At 38.9% G+C, this 27,164-nt stretch overlaps 1 protein-coding gene across 3 annotated transcripts in view; it reads right to left on the bottom strand.

Moving 5' to 3' along the window:
- The window catches only part of epb41l5 (erythrocyte membrane protein band 4.1 like 5), a 276,656-nt gene that overhangs the window by 47,102 nt on the left and 202,390 nt on the right, over nt 1–27,164 (bottom strand). For all 3 annotated transcript variants that reach the window (XM_048239963.1, XM_048239962.1, XM_048239965.1), the window contains 2 exons: nt 19,836–19,946; nt 19,532–19,590 (listed from right to left, as the gene is read on the bottom strand). In XM_048239963.1, coding sequence (XP_048095920.1) covers nt 19,532–19,590; nt 19,836–19,946 — 170 coding nt within the window. The remainder of the gene's footprint in view (nt 1–19,531; nt 19,591–19,835; nt 19,947–27,164) is intronic.

Raw genomic sequence — 27,164 nt, 5'->3', positions numbered from 1 at the left:
GGTATGCCCAGTGAAAATAAATTAACACAACGCAACACAACACAGACCCCGCTTCTCGCGTCAATCACTGACAGTAACCTAGAATAAATGCATGGGGAAAAACACCTCCCCATGACAAAGACATCGTAAAACACTGAAAGTTAAAGGGGTGGTTCAGGATTTTGGACATAGGACCTCATTTCCAAGTAAGCAAGTGTGATATTTATCAGTGGAGACCGTTTTCAGCACGTTTCATCCAGTCCTTCTAATTGCAGAGTTCGCAGGTGCTAGGCTAGCGCAAGTCAACGGTATGTGCTAGCCTGCCACTAAAGACAGTCTTACCCACTCCAAAGTACACCTGAGGCAAATAAATTATAACGCCAGACTATCGATGTAAATGTCTGTATTGACAGTGTTATTTCTAACGTTATTCTATCCTTGCATTTCAACGATCGCATTACATTTTGAGGGACTAGTTTCTTAGCAGCGGCGGAATTATACTTGCTCCGGTTAGTAGTACTGCGCCGAAAAGTAAACAGTAAAGCGCACTCCAATGGGGATACCTAGTAGTAGCCTTGGTAATATCAGTCCGCCGCTGAGTTGCAAAATGACTACTAACAACTTTAGGGACCAAAGTATAACTATTGCAATGCGATGCAAGGGTAGTTGTATTTCTTACACTATTCTATCAACACAGACATTTACATCGATTGTCTGGAATTTGCCTCAGGTGTACTTTGGAGTGGGTAAGACTGTCTTTAGTGGCAGGCTAGCACATACCGTTGACTTGCGCTAGCCTAGCACCTGCGAACTCTGCAATTAGAAGGACTGGATGAAACGTGCTGAAAACGGTCTCCACTGATAAATATCACACTTGCTTACTTGGAAATAAGGTCTTATGTCCAAAATCCTGAACCACCCCTTTAATATTTTGTCACTAGCAACATACATCTGTCCTTTGTTAAATGTATTATGTTCCAAGTAGCCTATGCGTAATTCTGCTTCATAAAGTTGAACAAATACATTTGCTTATTTCACAGAAAAATATAAATGGCCAGTTAGGGTCTACAGTGCAGAGTTGGTAAGTTATGGTAGGCCAACTTGCAGTGAACATACAAACAGGGGAAATTCTTTTCTCTTGTAGCTGAGTAGCCTCAGGTGCGCATTATAGACATAAGGCCGAACATGTAAGCCAATGAATCGTGCTCTCTCTCCGCGACAATTACGCCCGTTAAACTTAAATAGGTTAACATCACTCTAAGTTCGCCTTCAAGCAAGGAAAACGATGATTTGAAGACATCTATTTCGTTGAAAGGGCAAGGGGTAGCAACAGGGTAACACAGAGACAGGCCCGATGGCAGGGCTGTTATGAGAGTATTTAAAACGGCAAGACAGCAGGGGAAAGTTAAAATACATAAACACGGAAAAAGTTGGCATGCATTGTTTCGGTCCCCGTGCACAGGGATTATTTGTCATATTATTAAATCACATATGATTATTTGTGAAATTGTGCAAACAGGCGCAACACATTGGAAAAGGAAGGACTGGTAGCATGCAAGCTCACGGGAAAGATTGATTTAAGAACGTTATCACAGTGTGGCTGTGGCGCGGGCGGAAGACAGCGACAATTGGCAGGGGAGGGTCATGTCTTTTTTAACATTTCTGCCGGAGGGTCATTGAACAATTTCTAGCAGGCAAGAGAGGGTCATGCAACTTGCAACTGAAGCACTCAAAATTCCTCCGGTGGCCCCTTCAATAAATAACGAACAGTACCTAGATTGCTGCTGGGCTATATGTCTTGGTTCATGTCTGTTAACAACTCATTGCCGTCAAACGCATAGCCTCGCGGTTGCATCCATTACAAACAAACATGCAATGTGAACGTCTGGGATTGGGGAGAGCACTAAACGCTCTACTGAATAAGCACGAAGTCAAACCTTTAAATGAAAAACACTCTTTAATAATGAAAAAATAAATAAACCGCTAATGAAGTAAACTTGTGACCATCCAAAATCGTTTATCGCTTGTAACGCCGTGATAACAGGACGTAACAGGAAGGCATTTGGCTGAGCAACGGAGGTTATTATGCTCTATATTTTGTCGAAATGATGTCTGTCTATCATCGTTGCACTCGGAGAAAACCAGAATGTTTAATTTGTCCTGCGTTTTAATTTGTCCTGCGTTTTTTCTACGGCTGCAAACAGGATTCACTCGTAGTTAACCAAATATTTCTTTATTAGGGCAGGGCAGGCATATTTCTGGGTATTAAATTATTTCTAAACCAGTCTGCTAAAGTCTGTAGTGAAGTCTGTGTAGGGTTTTCCAGGCTCCATTTCTTTTTACGAGACACCCTGCTCACTTGAGCCATCTACCGGTTGTTTGGGTTGTTGCAGCGTCTCACTGGAAAAATACAAATTAAAGTCGCATGATACCTCGTGATCCCACGCGCGGACCGCGAGTGAAGCTGGCCAAGTCGAAGCACTGCCCACTGTATGTCAGAATGGCCTAATCACCATAAAAGAAGACAGACTACCTATAATGAACTAATATTTAACAATTTATTTAGCATGCATTAAGTGTGTAGAAGTCCAGTCTGAGTGCTATAGCCTACCTACAGTACACCTTTAAGTTAATTGACCTAATGCTGTACACATCTCTGTGCCAGTAGCATTTCGAAAAGGGCAAAGGGGAGGGGGGACGTCCCCCTCAATCATTTTATATGGTAGCCTGTTAGAGTAAACTAAGGGAGGCTAAGGGTAAAATAGGTAATATGTTTGATAGTACACCCAAAAACAGCCCCCCAAAATTAAGATTCTTTAGCACTATTACTCAATCTGACCGATTCAAACCGGCTCCTCAACATGTGCTTTGGATCCAATCCCTACTAGATTCCTCAAAAACGTATAGCTGAGCTCCCTTTATTCTCAAGATAATAAATACCTCATTAGAAACAGGTATATTTCCAACTGCTTTTAAACCGCTGTTGTGAAACCTTTACTTAAAAAGTCAAATCTTGACCATACTATCCTGAGCAACTACAGGCCTATATCAAACCTACCGTTCCTGAGCAAAGTACTTGAAAAAGTTGTTTGTAATCAGTTAAATTCCTACGAAAACGGTATTCTTGAAAAATTACAATCAGGTTTTAGATCAAATAACAGCACAGAAACGGCTCTAGTAAAAATAGTCAAATATCTTAGACTTAGATCTTAGAAGTCAGCTATGCAGATGATACCCAATTGTATATTTCTGTGGAGCCAACTAACCCAGATGGCCTTTGCTCCCTCACTGCATGCCTAACCTCCATTAATCAGTGGATGAGCAACATTTTTTTGAAACTAAATGATGACAAAACAGAGGTACTTTTGGTTGGAAACAAAACAAAAGCGAGACATTGTTCTTAGTAATCTGGGGAACTTGGCACACTAGGTCAAACCAAAAGTAACAAGCCTTGGTGTCATCTTAGATGCAGAGTTAAGTTTTAAGCCCTATATCAGTAAAGTTACTCAGACAGCCTATTTCCACCTGAGAAACATTGCCAAAGTGCGGCCCTTTTTAACTCAACAAGATGCAGAAAAACTCATTCATGCCTTTATCACTAGCAGGTTAAACTACTGCTATGCACTTTTCACTGGTCTTCCCAAAAACATATAAAGAAATTGGCCCTCATACAGAACTCTGCGGCTAGACTTTTAACTAAGACCAAGAAGAGAGAACACATCACCCCTGTGTTGGCTGAACTGCACTGGCTCCCTGTTTCCTATAGAATTGATTTTAAGGTTATGTTAATTACTTGCAAAGCTCTGAATGGGATAGCACCTTCATATATCTCTGGCCTTTTAATATCTTATCAACCACAAAGGAAACTTAGATCATCCAATTCTAATCTTTCTAATCTTTTAATTGTGCCCAAAGTGCTCCACAAGCAAAGTGGAGAAGCTGCTTTTATCCATTATGCCCCAAAACTATGGAAAACCCTGCCTCTGTACATCAAGCAGGCTAGTTCAGTAAATATTTTTAAAAAAGATCTGAAAACATACCTGTATAAGAAAGCCTTTAGTTAACTCATCTTATCTTGTAGACTACTTTTTCAGACTATCTGCTGCCATTGGAGGGCGCAGCCAGCCAGAAGCAGATGGGCTCCCCCTATTAAGTCAGGTTCTGCTCAAGGTTTCTTCCTAGAATATGGGAGTTTTTCCTTGCCACAGTTGCCATATGGCGTGCTTGTGGGGGGTAAAGGGTTAAGGCTGCCAGTCTTAAATGTCTGTGTATAAAGTCAAATATTTACGACATATGCTAAGAACATGCTAAGGCTGGCTGCTTGGAGTCGGCATCAATGGGGCCTAAGCATTTGTTAGCCTAAGCATTTGTTAGCAAAGTCTTTATCTATAGTAGTATAATAGTATTTCTGATATGTTGCTGATTGGATCATAAACGGCCACAGCAACAAAGAGGAATGACTGACTCTTCTCTATAATTGTGTTGCATGTTATTTTCTATATTTCTGATATGTTGCTGATTGGATCATAAACGGCCACAGCAATGAAGAAAAGTGAAAGTGATTGATCATTGACTGACTGACTATTATTGTGTTACATGCTCCAAATGTAAAGCACTTTGAGCTGCATTCTGTGTATGCTGCGAGGTGCTATACAAATAAAGATTATTATTATTATTATTAATAAACTTGCCCAGTTATTTCTCTAAGGACTTCATCATGTCTGGAATATGAAGCCATGAACATTTCTCAACTTCTAAGCTGCAGAAAAAGACGGTTGCAGTCGCGTTTTAAAAGAAGCCGACGACTTTTTTGAAAACACGGTCTACTCTATAGGGTTATAATGTAAAACAGACGCCGGCAGCTGAGAAAAAGACTCTTAGTCTGAACGTACCCATAGATGTAATATTTGATCGCTGTTTTTCTACAAGTTATCTTTCACGTAATGAATGCTCACACTAGAAAGTGAAAGTAGGCCTGCGCTCCGTGTAGCTGTCTCAGGGTATATGCAGGAATTGTAGAGTTGAATTTACTACTTTTTTACTACCTTTTTTACTACCTCCACAATATTTTTTACTAGCAAAACGACATCAAGCAGCAGCCCTTTTTTTTTTTTTGGGTGCAAAGCACCACTTAATACTTGCTATAAGGTGTAAATCATAAATATTAGGTACACTAATATTTTCTAATTGTGATCATTATTAAGTATGGTCATTGTCAATGACAATGTTTTTTTGTAATGTCGAGTTCAGTTTCAGTTGTCCTTACCTTAACCCTAGCCCTTGAGTTATCCTAACCAGCCCTTAGCCCTAAAAAGGTGAATGATAACCTTGGCACAAATGACGCTAAAACACCAAACATGTGTGGTGAAAAATGAAGAACAAACACCACCGACTACCCCCCCCCCCAAAAAAAACAAAAACAAAAACAAAACAAAACAAAAACAAAACAACAACTCCAGGCCCAGAAATCTATTTGTATGGCTATATAAACCCATTATTATTGGTATGGTATTGTTGTTGCACATTTGACACTAAAGCAGTACGTGAAAACATGCACATCAGTGGACTGCTTTACTAATGCAAAATTGAAAACTATGATTTCATTGCATTGCATTACTCCGCATGGATGCACGATGCTTGCATGATAAATACTTCCCAAAACAACAGTTAGGTAGGTAGGTAAGGATGCCATTTAGGAGTGTAAATCAAGTTTAATCACAATTTGATACAATATAGATTATTTAAGCCAATGATTTGATTCTTTTCATTACTTCAAAATGTGTAGCAATGCGATTCGATGCGTTACGAATTGTATGCGTTGTATGTCTGGAACATGTGAAGAAATTGACAATAAAGCTGACTTTGACTTGACTTGACTTACTGGGGGTCTGTTGTCGATAGGAAATGATAGATTTTGGTTAGTTTTCATGGATTCAAATGCCAATATTATAGGCTAAATTATAGGCCAAATACTGAACATTGACTGTGGAATCAAGTAGGTTACAGAGTTTCTTTTCCCCCCTAAAACCTCCTGTCACTAGCTAGATGCTTTCAAATTTAACATGGTTTTAAACTCATATGTTGCAGTTTTCTGTCACTGCAATAAAACTAGCCTATTTGGAATATTTTGTAGGCCTGCTGTTCCTTTTATGAGAACAATTTAACTGATCAAGTTTTCATAGGCTATTGAATGATTTAAATGTGAATGCCATAAACTTAATTCGCCATTAACTAGATTAGCGTGGTTCTTCACGCAGTTGTCATCTAAATGCAGTGTTTTGTAGGCAAAGAATTTCACGTTCATCACTCAGTTGTGGTGTAGGTCTATCTTGAGTGATCGCTGTCCCTTTAAATGTCTGGGACTTTAAATAACGGGACTTAAATAACTGCATGCTGTTTTTGTTGATGGACAGTGCAGTCTTTGATTCAGTTTTCTACCGTTTTAATAAATGACGTGGTTAAAAGTAAGGAATTGTTTTCACTCGTTTTCTTGCAATTCCGTAACATTAGATACTACTAGGGTCTAGGTTGCGTTAAAAAAATGTTGTCGGTTACTATGTCAGTGACTAGTTCGAACTTTGTTACTGACGGGCTAGGTGGAATTTTATTGCACGGTTCTCTGGATGATCACAGATGGCAGCACTACCATCAATTGAACGAAAGCTTACACTAGTCAAGTCCACAGTTGTTAAAACTTCCAGCTGAAGTAGCCTAGTGCAAACTGAGAGAGTTGCCTCCTAACAGTGAGTGTAGCCTATATTTTCTTAGCTGCTATCAGAGTGATAGGCTAGCCTAGGCCTACATCTACCGCTCCTTTGCTACATGAACACATATTATCAGATGAGTGACAGAAGCACCGGACACCGGACCAGCAGGCCCATATGATAAACACTGCTCTGGTAGCCTGCGGTAGGGCCTATATGACGTGAAAAACGCGAGAGTCGCCCAAAAGCATCCCTGCATCCCCGGCCCCTAAAAAACTCTTTGGATCGGCACGATTCATATAAGTCGCCCAAAGCAACGTGAAGGAGACACCGAAAAGCGTGTTGTTTGTATCCCTGTAATATCAACTGAAGCAAAAATTCGAAAATGTTGTTTGTTGGCGTCGCTGATAGGCTGTCAACCACGGAACTCTACACAGTTTACTTCTACGTCATTGCTATCGACTCCGACTCACTCAGGTCCTGTTAGCACGTATATATTTTTTGAATAGGCAAGATGAAGTTAAAACATGTAGACACAAATATTAAGCAAAAAATGTAAACTCATTATATATTAAGGTGGTGATGAAAAAATTACTACCAAGTCAAATTGCTTTTATTACCTTTTACTACCTTTCAAGGGCCTTCATTTTGGTAGATTCTATTTACTACCTTTTACTACCTTTTACTAGCGGACACCCTGAGCGTGTCTCATTTCAGGGGCTACATGGTTCTAAGCATAGACTGTATATATAGAACTGGACAGTGTGGCTGCATTCTGCAGTGTTCTATCAGAGCCCGTCTACGGAGAGCCTCCCCACTCTCTATTAATCCCATACAAACCGAATTTGGCTGCGGTTCACCAGAGTTCACCTAGATGGCGATCGCGGGCGAGTCCAAAATAAATGGGGTCCTATGGAGCTAAATGGCTAAATTTATTGTTTTCACCTATTTAACAACTGAAACCCTCAGATTTTATTTTATTTTTCGCAAAATGGATATGGATTATCAATCAAAAGTGAAATAATCCGGGAGTCATGTCCTTTCGTTTTCTTACAGGTTGGGTCGTTGTTGCCCATAACACACTAGCATTGATGCTATGCTATGCTATGATCATGCTAATGAATGACGTCATTGACACGTTTGAAAAGCTTTTTAGAACAATTAAGTGACTTTAAAAAATATACTGCTCAACCAACACTGCAAAAAATGAATTCTAACCAAGTGTTATTAATCTTATATTAAGATTAAAAAATCTATTTGGTATTGTTTTTAGTATGAAAAGACTTACCTAGCGCCCTCTCAAAAGAACATTTTGACTTAATTTAAGAAGACTTTGACTCATTTTAAGGAGTCTTATCAAGACAAATTTGCTCAATGCACTGGCAGACAAATTTGCTTGTTTTTAGGACAAATTTGCTTTAACGACTGGCAAACAAATTTGCTTGTTTTTCAGGATGAGATGTCTTAAAATAAGTCAATCTTTTTTTAAATTAAGTCAAATGTTTTTCACAAGAAAAAGCTTAGGTAAGTCTCTTTTATACTGAAAACAATACCAACTAGTCTTTTTTATCTTGATATAAGATTAATAACACTTGGTTAGATTTTGTTAGATAAGCAGTTTTTGCAGTGAATTTGAAGTGCGGCTGCCACTCAGCGAGTTTAACACTACCCTTGTCAAGTGAAACCTGCCCCCTTCTCCTTTCCACAACACAGGTCGACTCGGCGCCGAAGGCTAGCTGGCTGGATGAATTTTGCGGCTGTGAGTTAGCTAAACAGTACAAACAACAATCGGTTTGTTCTTGTCTGGTAAGTGTTCCGTATCAACTGAAACGTTTTTTTTTTTCTATTGGTGTTCTTAAATACGTCTAAGAGAGCTTATTATGTTGATTATAGACTGTGACAATTTAGTATGGTGAATACTAATGAGCTAACAACAGAAATACGGACAGCGAATTACATGCTAACGTTAGCAGCTACATTAACGTTACCGGTAACGGGAGGCTAAGTTAGTCGTTGAAGTGAAGATTAGCACACAGCTCCCGTAACAGTCGATGCATGATATACTTGGTTTTATTAGTTGTTGCCGTTTTCAAATATCTCAATGTATGCCATCTCAACATGGAGTAACCATTGACTGTACATGGGGATTAATAACACTAGACAGTCAGTACAGTATATGATGTGATGAAGCAACGCAAGTTAACGTAATGTGAAGCTTGGACCTCATCAACCTCATGTTAATGTAACTACTAGCCAGTTTGCCAGCGTTGCATTTTTTCTAACGTTAACGACAGACACCTCTGTTAGAGCTACTTCTGTGATGGTAGGTCGGTAGCATAGATAGACTGTAAAAAATAGATAAGTAGGTCGGTAGTTGTAGACCGCATAAGTGAATGATCGATAAATGAAACGCCTGCATTAAACACTACGCCAAGAACCAGTCACTTCCCAGGGATATCGGTGAACATTTGAGAAAGACCTTAGTTTGTCATCTAACGTCCATGATCAGTCATACTGATAACGTTATTTTTCAAGCTGACGCAAGTTAATAACATTCACACCGCATATTTAAATGTGCAGTTAACATTAGGTAGGCTGTGAAGTTTATTGCACACATATATTTATTAATTAATTGGTATTACGTGCCTGATTAGAGGCTTTGTAATGTTGTAAAAGTGTCTGACTAACTTTATTGTAACTTTCCTTTTTGCAGGTAAGATATGGGTGATGGCTGAATGTACTGGAGGTGGCGGCAAGGTGGTCTCCATGGTCTACATTAGTCTGCAAGCAAGGGAATGTGAAGTGGTTTGGCTGGGGTGGTCTGAGGTGGCATGTCTTCTTTCTCCAAGTCCCCTGACATCCATCTCCCTGACATCATCACCCACCATCACTGGATCAACCTGAAGCCCCTTATACATGGGACATGGCACAGCACCACTACGTTCTGAAAATACATGACTTTAAATAACTTGCGTGGCACCAAGAAAGGTCTGCCGCTGCTCTGAACCTTCTGTTAATGTGACATCATTCATACTTGAGGCTGTACACATCCCTTTCTTTCTATTTTCTTTATTGATGTCACCCAAACTTCAACTTTCTGTATGCCCCTGAACTCACACAAATTGTAAATTGCAATGCGCCATTTAACCAGTGGTGTAGTCTAGTTAGTTAGTTGTAGTGGTGGGTATACTGTGAGTAAACCCAAATGTTATTAAATACGTATCCTTGCCTATTTTAAATGGGTATACTGAGATGATGATGCTTTTTAAATGGGTTTACTGTGTAGTCCTGTGTATCACGTAGACTATACCATACCACGGTCATTTAACTGCCTTGGTATTTAAGTCAGAGGCCATTGCTTAGTATTTAACTGTAGCCTGCACAAAGATGTAGACATTACAAGAATATTAATATCAGAATAATTATTGGTTGATACTAAATCAATATTGAATTTTTTTTTAAAATTTCTTTTGTGTGATATATCATTCAGAATGCTGCAACATGACTGGTCTTCAATCAGCCAAAGAGGACACATCGTAACTCCTCTCCTAGTTACTCTCCATTGGCTCCCTACAGTAGCCAGAATTAAATTTAAATCTCTCACTTTGGCCTATAGGACACTGACTGGATCTGATCTGTTATTTTAATTCAATGATCAAGATATACATCCCCAACCGCCCACTGCGGTCTTCTGATGAGCGTCTGTTGTGTCGACCAGTCTTAAACGCGAGGTCAAATTCAAGACTCTTTTCCTCAGTGGTTCCATGTTGGTGGAATGAGTTGCCCAGTGCTCTTCGTTCTTGTGATAGTTTTTGGTCTTTTAAGCACTTCTTATACATTATGGTTTGTATGCAGTAGTACTGTTTTATTTTCATTATAGGCTGTTGATTAATTTGACATTGTTTATTATTGATATTCTACTTAATGTAGTCTTACCATGTTTTTGTTATTATATTATTGATTGAATGGGCATTATCATTTATTATTGCTTTCCCCCCTCAGCAAAGTAGCTTCCTTATCATGTGTAAAATGTTTACAGAGTATCCTGATGTAGTAGGTCTGTATAGGCTGCAGTATTACATTTTTGATTTATAATGGAGCACCCTCTCTGGTGAAAGACTAGCAAGCATGTGGTAGAGGCATACGATTACAGACATATTGAGAGAGCCTGTCAATGAGTTGTCACCGTTTTCAATTTAGACGTATTATTTTGAAATGATGTTCGTCTACGGGAGGATTTACACATCACTGGCAAGACCTGATCAAATCATACCAATGCAAAATGCTTCTCCAGCAGTGCAATCGCAGGTAACAACGATACCTTAACGCATTTTCAGATACCGCTGTTCTGAGCATACTAAGCAAATTGGCCATTTGTAACTTTGAATCCCTCCTCACGTTAAGCTATGGTCCAATAATGTGTTCACTAAAACACAAGTAACGTTATTTGTCGGCCTGATTCATAAATGGGCATACCGAGGTTGTCGAGCAGGCTAGGTGGTGTTTATTGCCATTCGCAAAACTAAGCAAGAGTTAACGTTAATTAAACTTAACATCGCCTTCTCCAGTGACAAAGTGTATTCAAATGAAGTTGCAACGATGATGGCGGTAATCACTGGTTACGTTATACCATTTGAAACAAGTAGGAATGATGGTGACTATGGCTAACGTCACTTCGGATCAATATAGCAGAGCCCTTTTACTTTCCCTATCAACTGGCTAATGCTAGCATGATGTAGCATGCTATGAGCTAATATACTTAGCATCTACGAAAAGAACAGCACATATCTTTTTTTCAAAAGAATCGGTCACAACTAACAACGATGTCTCTTACAAACAACTACACAATGTATGACTATCAATATGTATTTAGTCAGACTGTGATAAGATATAACCTAATGATAATAACAGCAACACTTATTTAGGTTAGATTATGTGTATTAAATCAGGTGTCGTTAAAATAAGTGGCGATGACGTGGTAGTGTCTGCAGCCTAGACGGTAAAACATAATGGACAAAGCGTCGTGTCTGCAGCCAGCCAGCTGTCAATCATAGGTGTAAACACGCCCTTTTTAGATTTGTTAATATAACATTAAAAAAAATAATTTCAGCGGGAAAAGAAAAATTGTGTGTATTGAAGCATCTTGAAAACGATTTTTTCGAATAAAAAGTTGTTGATACAAAAACAGTTTTAGGTGAGAAAAGTGACATGGAAAGTTGGCTAATTGGCCATTGAAACACATGGGGATGGGCGGAGTTACACATTGTACTGCAGCCGGCCACCAGGGGGCTCTGGACTAACGCTCGCATCACTCTTAAAAGACGGCACACTGTACAGTTCTATATATACAGTCTATGGTTCACTGTACAGTTCTATATATACAGTCTAAGGCCAGATTCGTACACCGGTTGCATCATAGTAGCGCGACTAGTGCTATCCCATTTCGAGGGCTCCTTCGAATTCGGCCAACAAATCCACCCTTCTTTTCCCCGAAACGGAGTGCGCATCGGGTGTATGCTTCGCGGCCTACCTGGTCCCCCAAAATTCGATACGTTTATGACGTTTCACTCAAGACATGGCGAGACAGTCGGCAGAGCCTACACATGTAAACATTTAATAAACGGTTTAATAACATTTAAATTAAATGATCGGGTTTCAATGTGAACTATGGTTAAGCTATGTAGCCGATTTCCGTATCAAACCTAAATTTAGAACCACTTTCTAAATAAATCTGTTCAAACATTTCAAATTGAAATTATTTATCAACAAGTCATAGTAATATGCTCAGATATGATCACTGGTCAGTAGTCTATCAGGCCTACTATATTTTCCACGACTTAGGCTACTAGAAGACCGTTAAACAACACATTTAAAGAAACTAGTTGATGGCATTTTGCATAAAGGCTATAATTAGTTCAAGGGAGGATTACATCCACCAAAGGTTTATTAAAGCGTCTGTTTGTGACATCTATCTTACGGACGGATAATAACAAATTAATTTTGATAAATTATTAATTTGTCCATTAGCAAAGCAGCAAATACAATTTCATCAGTTCAAATGAACTAATGTGTTTGAACCGCAGCCTGACACACCGATGCGATGCTGTAGATCACAACACAGTTTTCGCGAGGTGTAGCCTAACATAGCCAGTAAGCCTAAAGCAAGTCTGATTACTAACATTGTAAATGTGCATTAAGAAAATAGCCTACTATAGCGATCTATTTTATGTGGCAAAGGCATGTGGTCATGATGCTTTGTGCATGATCGAGATAATGAAAGACATCTAGCCCTACAACAACACAGCACAACAAGAGATGAAAACCCTCCTAAGTTTTTGAAATTAGTCTACATGTCAGCAATCAGGGAAAGAAATTACGCTGCCCGTGCCCACCTACCTCTTTAAAGTTTGGTTTAACCAGGCTAGAAAGAAAAAGGCCAAGGCTACTCACATGAATATGCTTCAACTCCCTTTGAAATCGCCATCTCTTGAAAAGTAAAGCGAGACTTGTGTGATTGCTTTTTAGCCGGTGGGTGAACAAATTATTTAAAATTGGAGATGGACGAGGCAGGCAAAGGCTATATGGGCATGTACCCTCCTATCACATTTTTGACTAGTCTTATAATAAATTAATATTGACAGATGCCGCAATTAATTCCTTGATAACAATTCCTTTGCATTGTAGCCTGAATGTTGTTCTTAGGATAAGTGTCTGCTAAATTAATCAATGTACACATGCTAAATGATAGGGAAAGGAGCAGCAGCTAAAAAAAAAACCTCAATCCTTTTAGTTTGGAAGGACTTGCATAATTGTATATCTTTTTAATAATTCAAATAGATTGATGATTGCTCACTCAGTTAGCCTAGTTCATATTATTGTAACCTATACATAAAACGTAACACGTTGATCTGAAAGGATGGTTTTCACGAACGTGAGTTAGAAAGATCAGTAGGCCTACTCGGGCTAATGACGTAACAGATCCGTTCTTTTAGGCTAGACCGTCCCATTTAAAAAACCGTTGGTCTAGCCAGGTCCGGTCTATGCGGTCACAGAAGACCAGTGCTAGGTAGCACCAGAGCCATATAAAGGTAGAGTTGCGACAACTCCATTGACGCTAATGTTCCATTTTTTTTCAACAATGACGGCTAATGGAAGCCTCAAATAGTTCCCGAAAGTTAACAATTTATAATAGCAGCATAAGATAAGATATAAGATATCAGGTCTGGAATTTAATTTAATATTGTTGTAATGGTAGGATAACTACATAGTTTACACAATTTACACTGTGTTATATTGTATATCAATGCATTTATTTGACTGTCAATTACCCAAAATCGTGGCTCTGTCTATCATTGAACAGTAGCCTATTTAATGCATTCTAATCCATTGTCAATCACTTCTGGGAACTAGTTGAGGTTTACACAAACCACGTGACCAACGGAATTTTGAACACCCATTGTCGCAACTCTACCTTTATATGGCTCTGGGTAGCACGAATGCTCCGAAGCATCCGGCCCCTGAAATGAGACACGCCTCCTGTGTCTGTTCACGTCCGCAATCGATTATAACGTTCCTCAAATGGAGAACACATCCATGTTCTCTTGTGTTATAGGCTGTCATGCTTCTGTGTTTGCAAAAATTCTGATGGTTCCTGATCGCTGAACTTTTGTTTTCCTTTCCCGTCAATAACGGTTGATGTAGAAGCACCTAGGCTATAATTCAAGCTCAATGGAGTAGCAGCTAACGTTAAGTAAGGGATAACGTTAAGTAAGGGCTTTAGACAGGGACAGTTTGTTGCTTCATGGCTCCCGACATCGCCATCAGTGTGTCACGACATCAACATTTCAGAATACGATTATCATGGCAAAATATTTCACAAAAACAATGTTATCGCGATATCAATAGCAATCATTAGAAAAGAAAGCAATTACTAAAAGTAGGCCTAGACTATATATTAATTTTATTCTAAAAAGAAAATCTCTCTTCAAAAACATACCATTCAGGCCTACAACTCCCACTTTCTCTGATAAGACAAATTTGAACATGAAATTGAACTAGCCCTATATCACTGTATTTATGAATACCTGTAGTTTCATTGTTTCTAGATATAATTCTAATTGCAGGTAGGCTATCTGAAATTGCATTTTCAGGAGACTTGCCATAACTTATGATGTTAGCTATTGCATGTTAAAATGGCACGTCATGGTTGCACACACATGGACAAACGCAAGTAGCCTACGTTACCTCCTGTCAGAGCAGCTTAATTAGCGATAACGTGCCGTGATGCTTGTTGCCTCTGTGACAGCTCAGAAATATCACTATGTTTTTAAACCTACTTATTTTTTTTACAAGCAAACTTTTAGCATGATCTTCAAATTCATTGTTATGCTATAGGCTATGTGCATCATGCAAATGAAAGATGGAAAATGTGTCATAGTACAGCGGTTAAGCCCTCAAATCAAGGGGAATTGTGCACTTTTTGAAAGAAACATGAAACTTCTACCATAAGGTTTATTTTCAGATTGGGAGGGAAGTCAAATTTGACCTCTGAGGCCCGGGAGAGGTCAAATCCAAGATGGCCGCCAATAATATTCAAAAGTGCCTCACGTTGGAACCAAACACAGTAGAAAAACACTTAAGGTGCCATTTCCCACTTACTTTTGGGTGCCCATTCTGTATCTGATAACTTTGAAACCACCAGAGTTCAAGAAAATGCATTTATGTAAAGGTCAAGGTAAACAAAACATCAAAATATTCATTTTTCATGGTATAACCTAACTATGGTAAAAGTTTCATGTTTCTTTCAAAAAGTGCACAATTTTCATGGTTACCCGCTGTACTATCAGTTGTTCGGAACACACGGTGAGACAAAATAAAAGTTCACATTAAGCCTACAACTTTGCATAACATTTCCAATAGGCCAGTTAGCCAGCCTTTTGTGTAAACTGGGCTGTTTATGTTGTTTTTACAGACTTTGGCTTGTGGGTAGGCTAGTTAGTTCGCTAGAATTAATTAGACTAATAGACACAGTCTCCTGAATCGCTTTTTGTTGCACAGCCAAAATAATTCCGACACGCTTTTCTAGCTGCGGGGCAGAGCAGTAGAGACTGATAAAGGCCACTGCATTCTCCATCACGCCCGGCATCTTTTCAAGTTAGCCTACAAAATCAAAAGTCTGGCGTTGCTATGACATCAGGTTTGAGTGTATGGCCCGTTCATTTAAAAATGCCCTTGTTGTGCTACACGATAAAACAGTGGGTGCATTATTTCCACAATATTCATATTCTCATGTTTTAATCATCACGATTATCACAAAACCGGTATATCGAGACACCCCTAAATGCAACTTACAGTCCGGTGCGACTTATAGTCCGTAAAATACGGTAGTATTATCTTTGCAATTGATGCCCTTGTTAACATGCTGGCTTAGTAATACAAACACTTGTAGTGGCCATATTTGAGATCTTGCACTGAGTTTATGTTTGGAGTATATATGAATGCATATGTATGACTAAATGCATGGATATCTATGAATGGATAAATTAATGTATATTTATGACTGAATGCGTGGATGCTTGTGGAAGTAGGAATTTGTGATGCTTATGGAAGTAGGTGTTTGTAAGGCATGTATGGGAGAACAGAAGAATGTATGAAGGATGCATTATAGAGAATGGTAATTTGCAACATTTCGGAGGATGTTTTAAGTTCAGGTTTTTAAGCCAATTTCTTTTAGCCTCGTCATCATTGGGCAGTGGATGGAAGCTGTACATTTCAGACACAAACACGGCTTTCTTTTTCGGCTTGTGGTCAAAACACTCCAATTTCAACCAATTACTACATCCTCGAACAGCACACATTGTTCCCAAGCTTTTTAAAGCCATAATATTATTCAGCAACAGAGTGACTATACAGGGATGTGATTAGCCTGTAAGCTGATCAGCTAAAAACACAGCTGAGGCGACACAAAAATAGGAAATGTGGCCCACAAACGATCCCTAGTAACCACCCCAGGAAACTTGTGGATAGACTAGATGTACCGCAGAGCGGTACAAAATATGACCGCCGCCCAGTCCAGCACATTTTTTCCACAAAAAGAAATCACGCTGAAAGGCCTATATGATTCTAACTGTCTCACTAAATTGCATTATCCACACTCAATTCTCACTGGTATCTGCTAGACAACAAGTACCAAAACATGATTAGTTCATAGATTTCACATGTAAAATTGATTTTATACAACCCCACCTCCATCTTGCCTGTTCATAATTCTGAGAAATTCTTGATTGTTTGTGTTATGTTTATGTTATGTGTGTGGGTTTGTGTGAGTGTGTGTGTGTGTGTGTGTGTGTGTGCCTGCGTATGTGCCTGTGCATGTGCCTGTGCATGCAAGCGTACATATGTCTACTGTGTGAGTATGTGTCATAATTATGATTACTGTGAATGTATGTGTGTGCGTGTGTATCTGTTTGTGCACATGTGTGCACATGAAATGGGTTAACATGACCCTGGAGGCAAACATACGGAAAAAAATGGTCATCCTAGGCCCTACAGTTCTCAAGATATTCACAGAGAACTGTGTCTGCCCTACCCTCCTTTCGGGGTCCAGTACAGCGGGGGGCTACAGATCAAAACAAAAATGACGGTTCCATGCTATCCATGTGGGGGTGGTCCAGTACAGCGGGGGCTACAGATCAAAACAAAAAAATGACGGTTCCATGCTATCCATGTGGGGGTACATGCCCACCAAGTTTCATGTACCCGGTCTTTCAGTGTCCCGGAACCTTGTTGGTGTGCGTCACTAAATGTACACATAAATTATTTTATTGTAAGGCCCCCCATGAACGAAAGTACACAAAACTTGGCATGCATTCGGAGGGTGTCATAATGATCCTACACTTTAAATTCGTGCAGTTTTGACCTTGTCAGCCAGAGATAATGTGATGAAAACACCTAATTTTTTGTGGTAATGGGATGGGTTGACATGCCCCCTTAAGACCAACATACATAAAAAAGGTGGACCTCCTAGGCCCCACGGTTCTCGAGATATTCACAGAAAACTGTCTCCGGCCACCTACAGGCCAGTTGGTGTATAGTAACATAAATTAATTTATTGTGTGGCCCCCATGAACGGAATTCCACAAAACTTGGCGTGCATACAGAGGGGTGTCATAATGATCCTACACTTCCAATTTCGTGCAGTTTTAACTATGTTAGGTCACAGATACCTTCAATTACAACACCTCATTTTTACTTTTTGTGTTTAACTAGGTGGCTATAATGAAATGAGTGGTTATGGAATGGGTTGACATGGCCCCTTGAGATCAACATACAAAAAAATGGTCCTCCTAAACCCTATGGTTTTCGAGATATTCACAGAAAACTGTGTCTGCCCTACCCTCCTTTTCGGGGTCCAGTCCAGCGGGGGCTACAGATCAAAAACGATGGTTCCATGCTATCCATGTGGGGTTACATGCCCACCAAGTTTCGTGTACCCGGTCTTTCAGTGTCCCGGGGAATCATTGGACGGAAATTTGGGCATGCGAAAAAAAAAAAACATCTGATCAGCTTCGCTGTCAGCGGCGGTCATAGTAATGGCTCTTTCAGTAGCCCAAATGTTTAATGCAGGGCCTAAATTTCAGCACGGGATTGCGGGTATTGCGCATATTTTATTTAAGTCCTGCTAAGTCCTTAACTCTAGTCATCATAATGCGAGAAATTCCCGCACACATTTTACAGCGCTGTCGGATAACGTTAATCTAATAATGGAACGGTGTGAATGCAGGACTATTGACTGGACAGACCAACTTCTGACTTTGCGGGTGCCTCTCTCTCCCTCTCCCTCTCAGCAGGAATTGTCACGCTTTAGTCAAATTATGCTAGGTGCTTAAACATCAACTGCTAACCGACAGGAAAGGAAAACAAAAGTTTAGCGATTAGGAACTGTCAGGAATTTTGCAAACACAGAAGCATGACAGACTAGAGTGGCCATGAGACACAAGGGAACATGGATGTGTTCTCCATTTGAGGAACGTTATAATCGATTGCGGACGTGCACAGATAGCTACAGACATGGAGCGCATACGGTAGTAGGCCTACTTTCACTTTCTAGAGTGCACATTCATTATGTGAAAGATGCTTTATACCAAAACAGCGATCAAATATTACTAAATTTATAATGACATGTGTCATCACAAACACTTGTTCTACTAGAAAATCAAAACCAAAATCATGTAAGTGAGGACTATGTTAAGCATTGTTCTTATTGACGCCTGTAATAAGGAAAATGCTTAACATCGAAGACTTTGTTCTTAATAGATTTCGGTTTGTAAAATGTAGGCCTATGCCCCACCCCCCACAAACTGCATTAATCCCCCTATGTGAAGCACTGAAGGGGGGAATTCACCCTCATTTTGAAAAATGTATTTTAAGCCCTGTACTGTACCTTTGTTCTTTAATTGTTTTAACCTTGTGTTTGTGTTTCCCAGTGCCCAAAACAATTTTCTCCTTGGGATACTTTGACTTTGTATGTACACTACTGGTCAAAAGTTTTAGAACAATTCAAGCAGTGAATGAATAGCTTGAAATGGTACAAAGGCCAGCTCCAAGCACAGCTTAATAGTGGTCGTAGTAAGCAAGCCTCAATTTCAACTGTAAGGAGAAGACTTCGAGTTGCAGGTTTGACAGATCAAGTTGCAGCAAGAAAGCCATTGCTAAGACGTCAGAATAAGAAAACGAGGCTTGCCTGGGCCATGAAACACCGCCAATAGACTACTAGAAGACTGGAAGAAGGTGTTAAAAATTGAAAGTACAATAGTCTGAGAAATCCATAATACAAAAACACAATTCACCTGGACACAATCTCTCTCTGTCTCATATTTTCCTCAATTCCGGTAACAACATCTTCCTCCTGTAAATACAAAATGCAATAACAGATGGGGAGAGAATAGATTCAATTTACAACAATGACACTTACAAAACATTTTTCTGAATCAGTTGACAAACCTGTTTAACCTACATTTTAACACTTTTGTGCTGTTGTATGAGTATGAACTATGAGTAACATTACAGCAATAGAATGAGAAACTTTAAAAATAAAACATTTCTGAGTGGATGCTGCACTCATAGAAGGTGAGAAAATGAAAAATCTGTTACCGTCAAGGTAGCCTCAGCCTGTCCTTTGGAACACTTGTGGTCATCTAGGGGCCTGATCATCAGACTACTATTCATAGTATTCTGAGATTCACTAGACCTTCTCACTATGTCCTGAAATACAAACAGTTATATCTTATTTTATGCATATGTTGCTTGATGTTGATGCTGAAAAATGCATACCGTATTTTCTGGACTGTAAGTCACACTTTTTTCATAGTTTGACTGGTCCAGTGACTTGTAGTCAGGTGCAACTTATATATCAAAATATATATAATTTAACATGTTCTTAAATGTTAGTCAGTATGAATTGACATGAACCCTACATGAAACATTACCGTCCACAGCCGTGAGAGGGCACTCTAGGCTTGTAGGGCGCTCTAGATCGGGGAGCTTGGTGACCTTGCGACAGGTCAGAAATTTTTTCGTACTTAAGCACAAAAGTTACAGGGGGTTCGGGGGTGTCACCACCAGGAACATGTATTAAAATATTGTTATTTAAATGCACAAGTTCGGCGCACTTTCAGTCAGATTAGGGCTTGCACTGTGCCCAAAACACTCGTGCATACCGTAAATCCTCAAATTATGGCCGGATTTTATTTATAAATAAATGCCAGGCCCCAATGAAATAAAAGTGGTCTTCTAAATTGTTTTATATTGTTGGTTGGTTTAATACTGATGCCAATGAAAAGTCGTTGTCCTACACTGGGTCTCCAACACATTGCTCTAAAGCTACCAGTCACTTGCCGCTGAGAGGCTGAAGCAGTACTAGCCTACATTTAAACACAATTGTTGCCGCGAGGCAAAAAAAAAATCAATACCGTAGGCCTACGCAATAAGGTTTCCATTACAGCACAGCACACGTTCAATGAATGAATAAAAGTGGATGCCTTGTCTCTCAATAAACAGTGGATGGAAATCCTGACACTCTTTCAACTACATGAAACTTAATAGTGAACCATCAAATACCCCCCAGATTTCAATGCCCATCAGTTCCAACATTTAACAATATAATCAAGCCAAACCAAAAAATAAATCCCAAACCAAACCGAAGATCTTCTGCTTTTGATAGCCTACCGTTATGCCACTCCAAATGAAACGCATGTCTCACAATAAAACGCACATACGAAATAAAGGCCTGCCTCGATTGCAAGCCTGTGCTTTGAGCAGCATTAAAGCAATGGTTCGGAGTAATTTCACCCTAGGGTCCTTTGCACCATGACCCTGAGCCAAACACCCTCCCAGAACCTGTTTTCCCTTGGTCGAACCCTGGTTGAGTAGCGCTGTCAGAAACTAATGACTTTCTGCAGGCATAATGGAACCAACTTAGTATCTCGTAAATTACCCCACTAATAATGCCCTGAATGGTACGAAACTTCCCATGGAAGATTTTTTTTTTAAATGACCCTTTAAATGATGACTTCTGGTGAGTTTTGTGAAAAGAGAAGGATGGAGAAGAGGCAACTTCACACAGAGGCTTGGGCTTCAGGGCCCCCTGAGCTCTTGGGCCCAGTAAGCCCATTCAGTAATCCATCCCTGGACCTGTGGTATGACTCCATTTGTCTTCAAAATGTATACTTTAAAAGAAATTACAAACTAGAGTATCTTTGATAACCTCTCTTATCATAAAGACACCTTCTCAACAACTTTTCTGTTCAATCTGGACCAGCAGAATTGGCATTAAGATCCACCGGACATTTCCCTTGTCTACCCCGTTAAACTTCAGGCCCTCGTGTTTTGCTGAATGATATTTTACTTAGCAGATCACCCTAGTAGATAACCGAGTAGATAATTACAGTCTCTAGAATTGTTGAAAAAATTGTAGAAAAGTTAGAATGTAAACTGGGCCACAGATGGTAAGCACAATTAGCTTAAAACTATCTAGTCTAGTATAACCTAAAACTAGCTTAATTACTGATTTTTTGATTAATATGGATATTGAGAGAATAAATCATTATGCAAATACTTTTACTTTTAATACTTAAAGTACATTTAAAATCAGGTGCTTTTTACTTTTACTTAAGTAGGGTTGTCATTGTGGTACTTTCACTTTTACTAAAATAAATATTTCTCTGCTGTAAAATATTTGTACTTTTACTTAAGTACTGAGTTTCAGCACTTCCTCCACCACTGCCTCTATATTACACAGAATGTGGTTCTTTGACTTATAACTTACACCTGAAGATTTTTTTTTTAACTAAGGCTTAGACTCATAGGTTTGGACCTATAGCCTAATAAGATTTTGTCTTTTAATTTAGATTTCATTATGCTGGCGGCTAATCACACAATTTTAACATAGTTTGAAAGGGACAGGATTCAGGAATAGGCTACTAAGACAGGCCCCTCTTCTGTCTGACTCGCCTCATATTACCCCCCGCATGCATTATAGACTGGCTTCTGACAGAAATTACGTTTTGTGCCAACATGTAGAAACACTAGGCCTACTACAGCCTTTAATTGGTCAATGGCGGTGCAAATTCCATTCTTTGGTTATTGTCCGCGATTCACATCACCGCCAGTGCACTGTTAACGTTTTTTTCAAAGAAACTTGTAATACAAAAAAAAAAGACTTTTCATGGATATGTTCATTGTGTAAAGTTTCATTTCGATAGGAGTAAAGGAAAAAAATAGCCCCATTGGGGTGCACTGTTGCCTGGCCTTATTGGCACACGTCTCGGATTGATGAGAATTTAACATATTTCCTCAACTAGGATTTCTTAGGACTTTTAGTATGTCGTTCTGGACACCTCATAGAAATGATCTATGCTAAAAAAAAATATTTTACAGTCAGTCATGAAATCCTACTTTGCCTGGACTACAAAAGCTAGAGACATTTCCAGCTAACATGGGCTTACTAAATATAGGTGCACTCATTACTAAAACCTTTGCAATCAATGATGTCATCAGTGGAAACAAAATTGGAATTTCTGTTTCCTGTTGAAACCTGGCTAACTTCAGACAACGAAGCTGTTCTTGTTGAAACCTGTCCCCCAAATTATAATTTATTCCACTCAACTAGAGAGGGTAAACGAGAGGGTGGAATTGCCACGAGTATATCGCCTTCACTCTGAAGGCTGACCCAACTATACTTCTATTGACCTTATACCGCCCTCCTAAACTATGGACTGGCTTCCTCGACCAGTTTTCTGAACTTATGTCGCTCATTATCACTAGCTATGATCGGTAATTGTAAATGGTGACTTTAATATCCATGTCAATAAGACGACCGATGCTAAAGCCAGTAAGCTCTTTAATACTTTGGACAGTTTAGAGCTAAAGCAGCATGTTACGGGGTCCACCCACAACCTTGGCAAAACCCTCGACCCTCGGTCATTTCTAGAGGGATAGAAGTCACTGACTATTCAGTAAATGATATAAATATGTCTGATCATTATTGTGTATCTTTTAATGTCGTATACTTTAAAAAATTCATCCCGAAATTTCAGTCAAATCACGATTCTTGGACGTTAGAGCAGAGCAGCAGTTCATAGCTCTTGCAGACTCCATAAGTTCAGATATTTTAAATCATCGTATTGACCAAATGGTAGAGGCTTTCAATAGTGAACTAGGTGTCCTGCTTGACAGAGTGGCACCCTTAAAGGTAAACTATGCAGTATTGACAATTTCCTTACCGTTTTTTTTGTTTTTTGCTTATTTTTCGCTTGCTCTGTCATGACTAATGTCTGAGAAACTCCATCACTACCTTTTTCTAGCCGGTGCCTGGCGTGTATGTGTATTTGAATGCAGTAAAGCAATTTGTTACACTCGTTATACTTCCTGACACTGAGGCCGTCGGCCCGCCGGCCCACAGTTGCAAGGGTGGTTTTTCCGCTCACAGGTGCTAGGGGGAAGCGAGACGGCCACCATTCAACCCGAAAAAATTCATATAACCATTCCAATGACTCTGAAGCTGGTAAATTAAGGTAAATTAAGCTAAAAAACTTCCATATTAAGCTAAAAACCTGCATAGTGTGCCTTTAAAGACTAAAAAAAGGCCCTGTAGTAAACTGACTCCATGCGTGAAGTGGTGTGAGAGCTCTGCACTGGCCCAGAAAATGGGATGGTGTGTATGTAAATTTCAGGGTGTTACAAAAAGGTACAGACCAGAGCCAAATAAGGTGGAGTCCCAGACTTTTTGTCACGTATGAGCTTTGTTGCGATTCGCCCGTTTTACAGTGGCAGTTTCAAGTTGTGAGATTTGCATATGAAGGAGGTGACAATGGGATTTTGAAGTTCTTTGTATGTCTATTTTACCCAACTAACTGCCGTTATTCAACTATGCCAAGGTAAACTCGGTTTCACATTCTACGACCCCTTTAATGGTGGAGAGGTTAAGCTCACATAATGACAAAAGCATGACATTTTGTTCAGTGTTTCTACACACCTTGAAGTTTATTTTCAGACGTTGAGGCACTTCAGATCTGACCTCTGGGGCTATACATTTACTGTATAACTGTATTCATTCCAGAATTCTACTGTTAAGATTACATTAACTGCCATTCAAACTGGTTGCTTGAATTCATTATGACAGTATCAAATGGAACCTTTACTTGGCAACATTCTAATCATGTGTGAGTACCGAAGCCATGACGTAGGGTTGTCAAGGCAGCAATTTCAATGGATCTAAACAAATCAATCTAACCATTGAAATCACCATAGCGGTGGCTTTCTTAATCTATTTCAATAATTTTACAATGTTTTGAAGACGTTAGTGTATTTTTTTTACACTCTAGGAATCACATATTACAACATACTATTATTATATTATATATAATTATATTCAATACCAACACGATCAAATTCATGACTAGAGAGTTTTATTAGAGTGCATGAAAATGCAATCTACTGTTATCCGATTTCTTCTTATTACAGTGCACTGTAGTGTTCTTCCTAGGCTTCTTATTACAGTGCATGAAAATGCACTGTACTGTTCTTCCTAGGCTTCTTATTGTTATTATTACAGTGCATGAAAATGCACTGTACTGTTCTTTCTAGGCTTCTTCTTATTACAGTGCATGAAAATGCACTGTACTGTTCTTCCTATGCTTCTTCTTATTACTGTGCATGAAAATGCACTGTACTGTTCTTCCTAGGCTGCTTTTTCTCATTATTATTACAGTGCATGAAAATGCACTGTACTGTTCTACCAAGGCTTTTTAGAGTGCATGAAAATACACTCTACTGTTATCCGATTTATTACAGTGCATGAAAATGCACTCTACTGTTATCCGATTTATTAGAGTGCATGAAAATGCACTCTATTGTTATCCGATTTCTTCTTATTATAGTGCATGAAAATGCACTATACTGTTCTTCCAAGTCTTCTTATTATAGTGCATGAAAATGCACTATACTGTTCTTCCAAGTCTTCTTATTAGAGTGCATGAAAATGCACTCTACTGTTATCCGATTTATTTTTCTTATTACAGTGCATGAAAATGCACTGTACTGTTCTTCCTAGGCTTCTTCTTATTACAGTGCATGAAAATGCACTGTACTGTTATTCCAAGGCTTTTTCTTCTTCTGATTATTACAGTGCATGAAAATGCACTGTACTGTTATTCCAAGGCTTTTTCTTCTTCTGATTATTATTACAGTGCATGAAAATGCACTGTACTGTTCTTCCTAGGCTTCTTCTTATTATTATTATTACAGTGCATGAAAATGCACTGTACTGTTCTTCCTAGGCTTCTTCTTATTATTATTATTACAGTGCATGAAAATGCACTGTACTGTTCTTCCTAGGCTTCTTCTTATTACAGTGCATGAAAATGCTCTGTACTGTTATTCCAAGGCATTTTATTATTAATATTATTACAGTGCATGAAAATGCACTGTACTGTTCTTCCTAGGCTTCTTCTTATTACAGTGCATGAAAATGCACTGTACTGTTCTTCCTAGGCATTTTATTAGAGTGCATGAAAATGCACTCTATTGTTATCCGAATTATTCTTATGCACTGTACTGTTATTCCAAGGCTTTTTACAGTGCATGAAAATGCACTGTACTGTTCTTCCTAGGCTTCTTATTACAGTGCATGAAAATGCACTGTACTGTTCTTCCTAGGCTTCTTATTAGAGTGCATGAAAATGCACTCTACTGTTATCCGAATTATTCTTATTATTATTACAGTGCATGAAAATGCACTGTACTGTTATTCCAAGGCTTTTTCTTCTTCTTCTTCTTCTTCTTCTTCTTCTTCTTCTAACGCAGTTAATGCAGCTTAAACCGTTTAACGTAGAAACTTCATTCAAACTATGTTGCGTAGGTCTTACTTAGGACATGTGGGCTTTGTATTTTTCATCTTTGTAACTTTTATACTTTTTAAACTATTAATTAAAAACTAATCAAAATTTCCCCATTGACTTAACATTATGATTATGACATCACAATACGGCCGTTAAGCAATTAGAATCCTATGGCAGGTGTTCTGGCCACCTGGATCAACTGCCAGTCTCAGGTTTTAAGCATATAAACTGGCCCTATTAAGACTACACATCCTGTTCAACTGCTTCCTCTGCCAAAAACTGTTTCAAAATAAAAGTCCTCACTACAATATTTCACTGTTAAACAATTTAACCCTTTAAACTACTGAACTTTTTAACTGTTCAGCCATTGTAACTGTTACTTGTCATCAACTATGACTCCTACCCACTGTAGCTAGTTAGCATGCTAGCATGTTAGCATGTTAGTTAGCATTTTTAACAAAATTGCTAAAAACGATTAGCTAAGTAACGTGGTTAGCATAGTTAGCATGCTAGCATGTTAACATGCTAGTTAGCATTTTTAGCAAAACTGCTAAAAGCGATTAGCTAAGTCAGCTAAGTAACGTGGTTAGCATAGTTAGCATGCTAGCGCTAGCACGTTAGCATGCTAGTTAGCATAGTAACTTTGTTAACATTATTATCTTTGTTAATATAGTTAGCATAACTACTAGCAAACATTAGAGCCATTCTAACTGTCAGTTATCGTCAGCTATCTACCTAAATAATTTAACCATTTAAACTATCCACCTATTTAACTGTTCAGTCATTCCAACTATATTAAACCTCATCTACTTAGCAACCAATATAGTTTGTTTTTACTCTGTATGATATTTTACATCATATTTTTGCATTTTCATGCACTATATTTCCTTCAGGAAATGCTTTTCTAGTTACAGTGCATGAAAATGCACTGTACTGTTATTCCAAGGCATTTTATTATTACAGTGCATGAAAATGCACTGTACTGTTATTCCAAGGCTTTTTCTTCTTCTTCTTATTCTTCTTCTTCTAACGCAGTTAATGCAGCTTAAACCGTTTAACGTAGAAACTTCATTCAAACTATGTT

This window comes from Alosa alosa, chromosome 3 (assembly GCF_017589495.1).
Source record: "Alosa alosa isolate M-15738 ecotype Scorff River chromosome 3, AALO_Geno_1.1, whole genome shotgun sequence".
Classification (NCBI taxonomy): domain Eukaryota; kingdom Metazoa; phylum Chordata; class Actinopteri; order Clupeiformes; family Clupeidae; genus Alosa; species Alosa alosa.
This window is presented reverse-complemented; position numbering and strand designations above follow the sequence as displayed.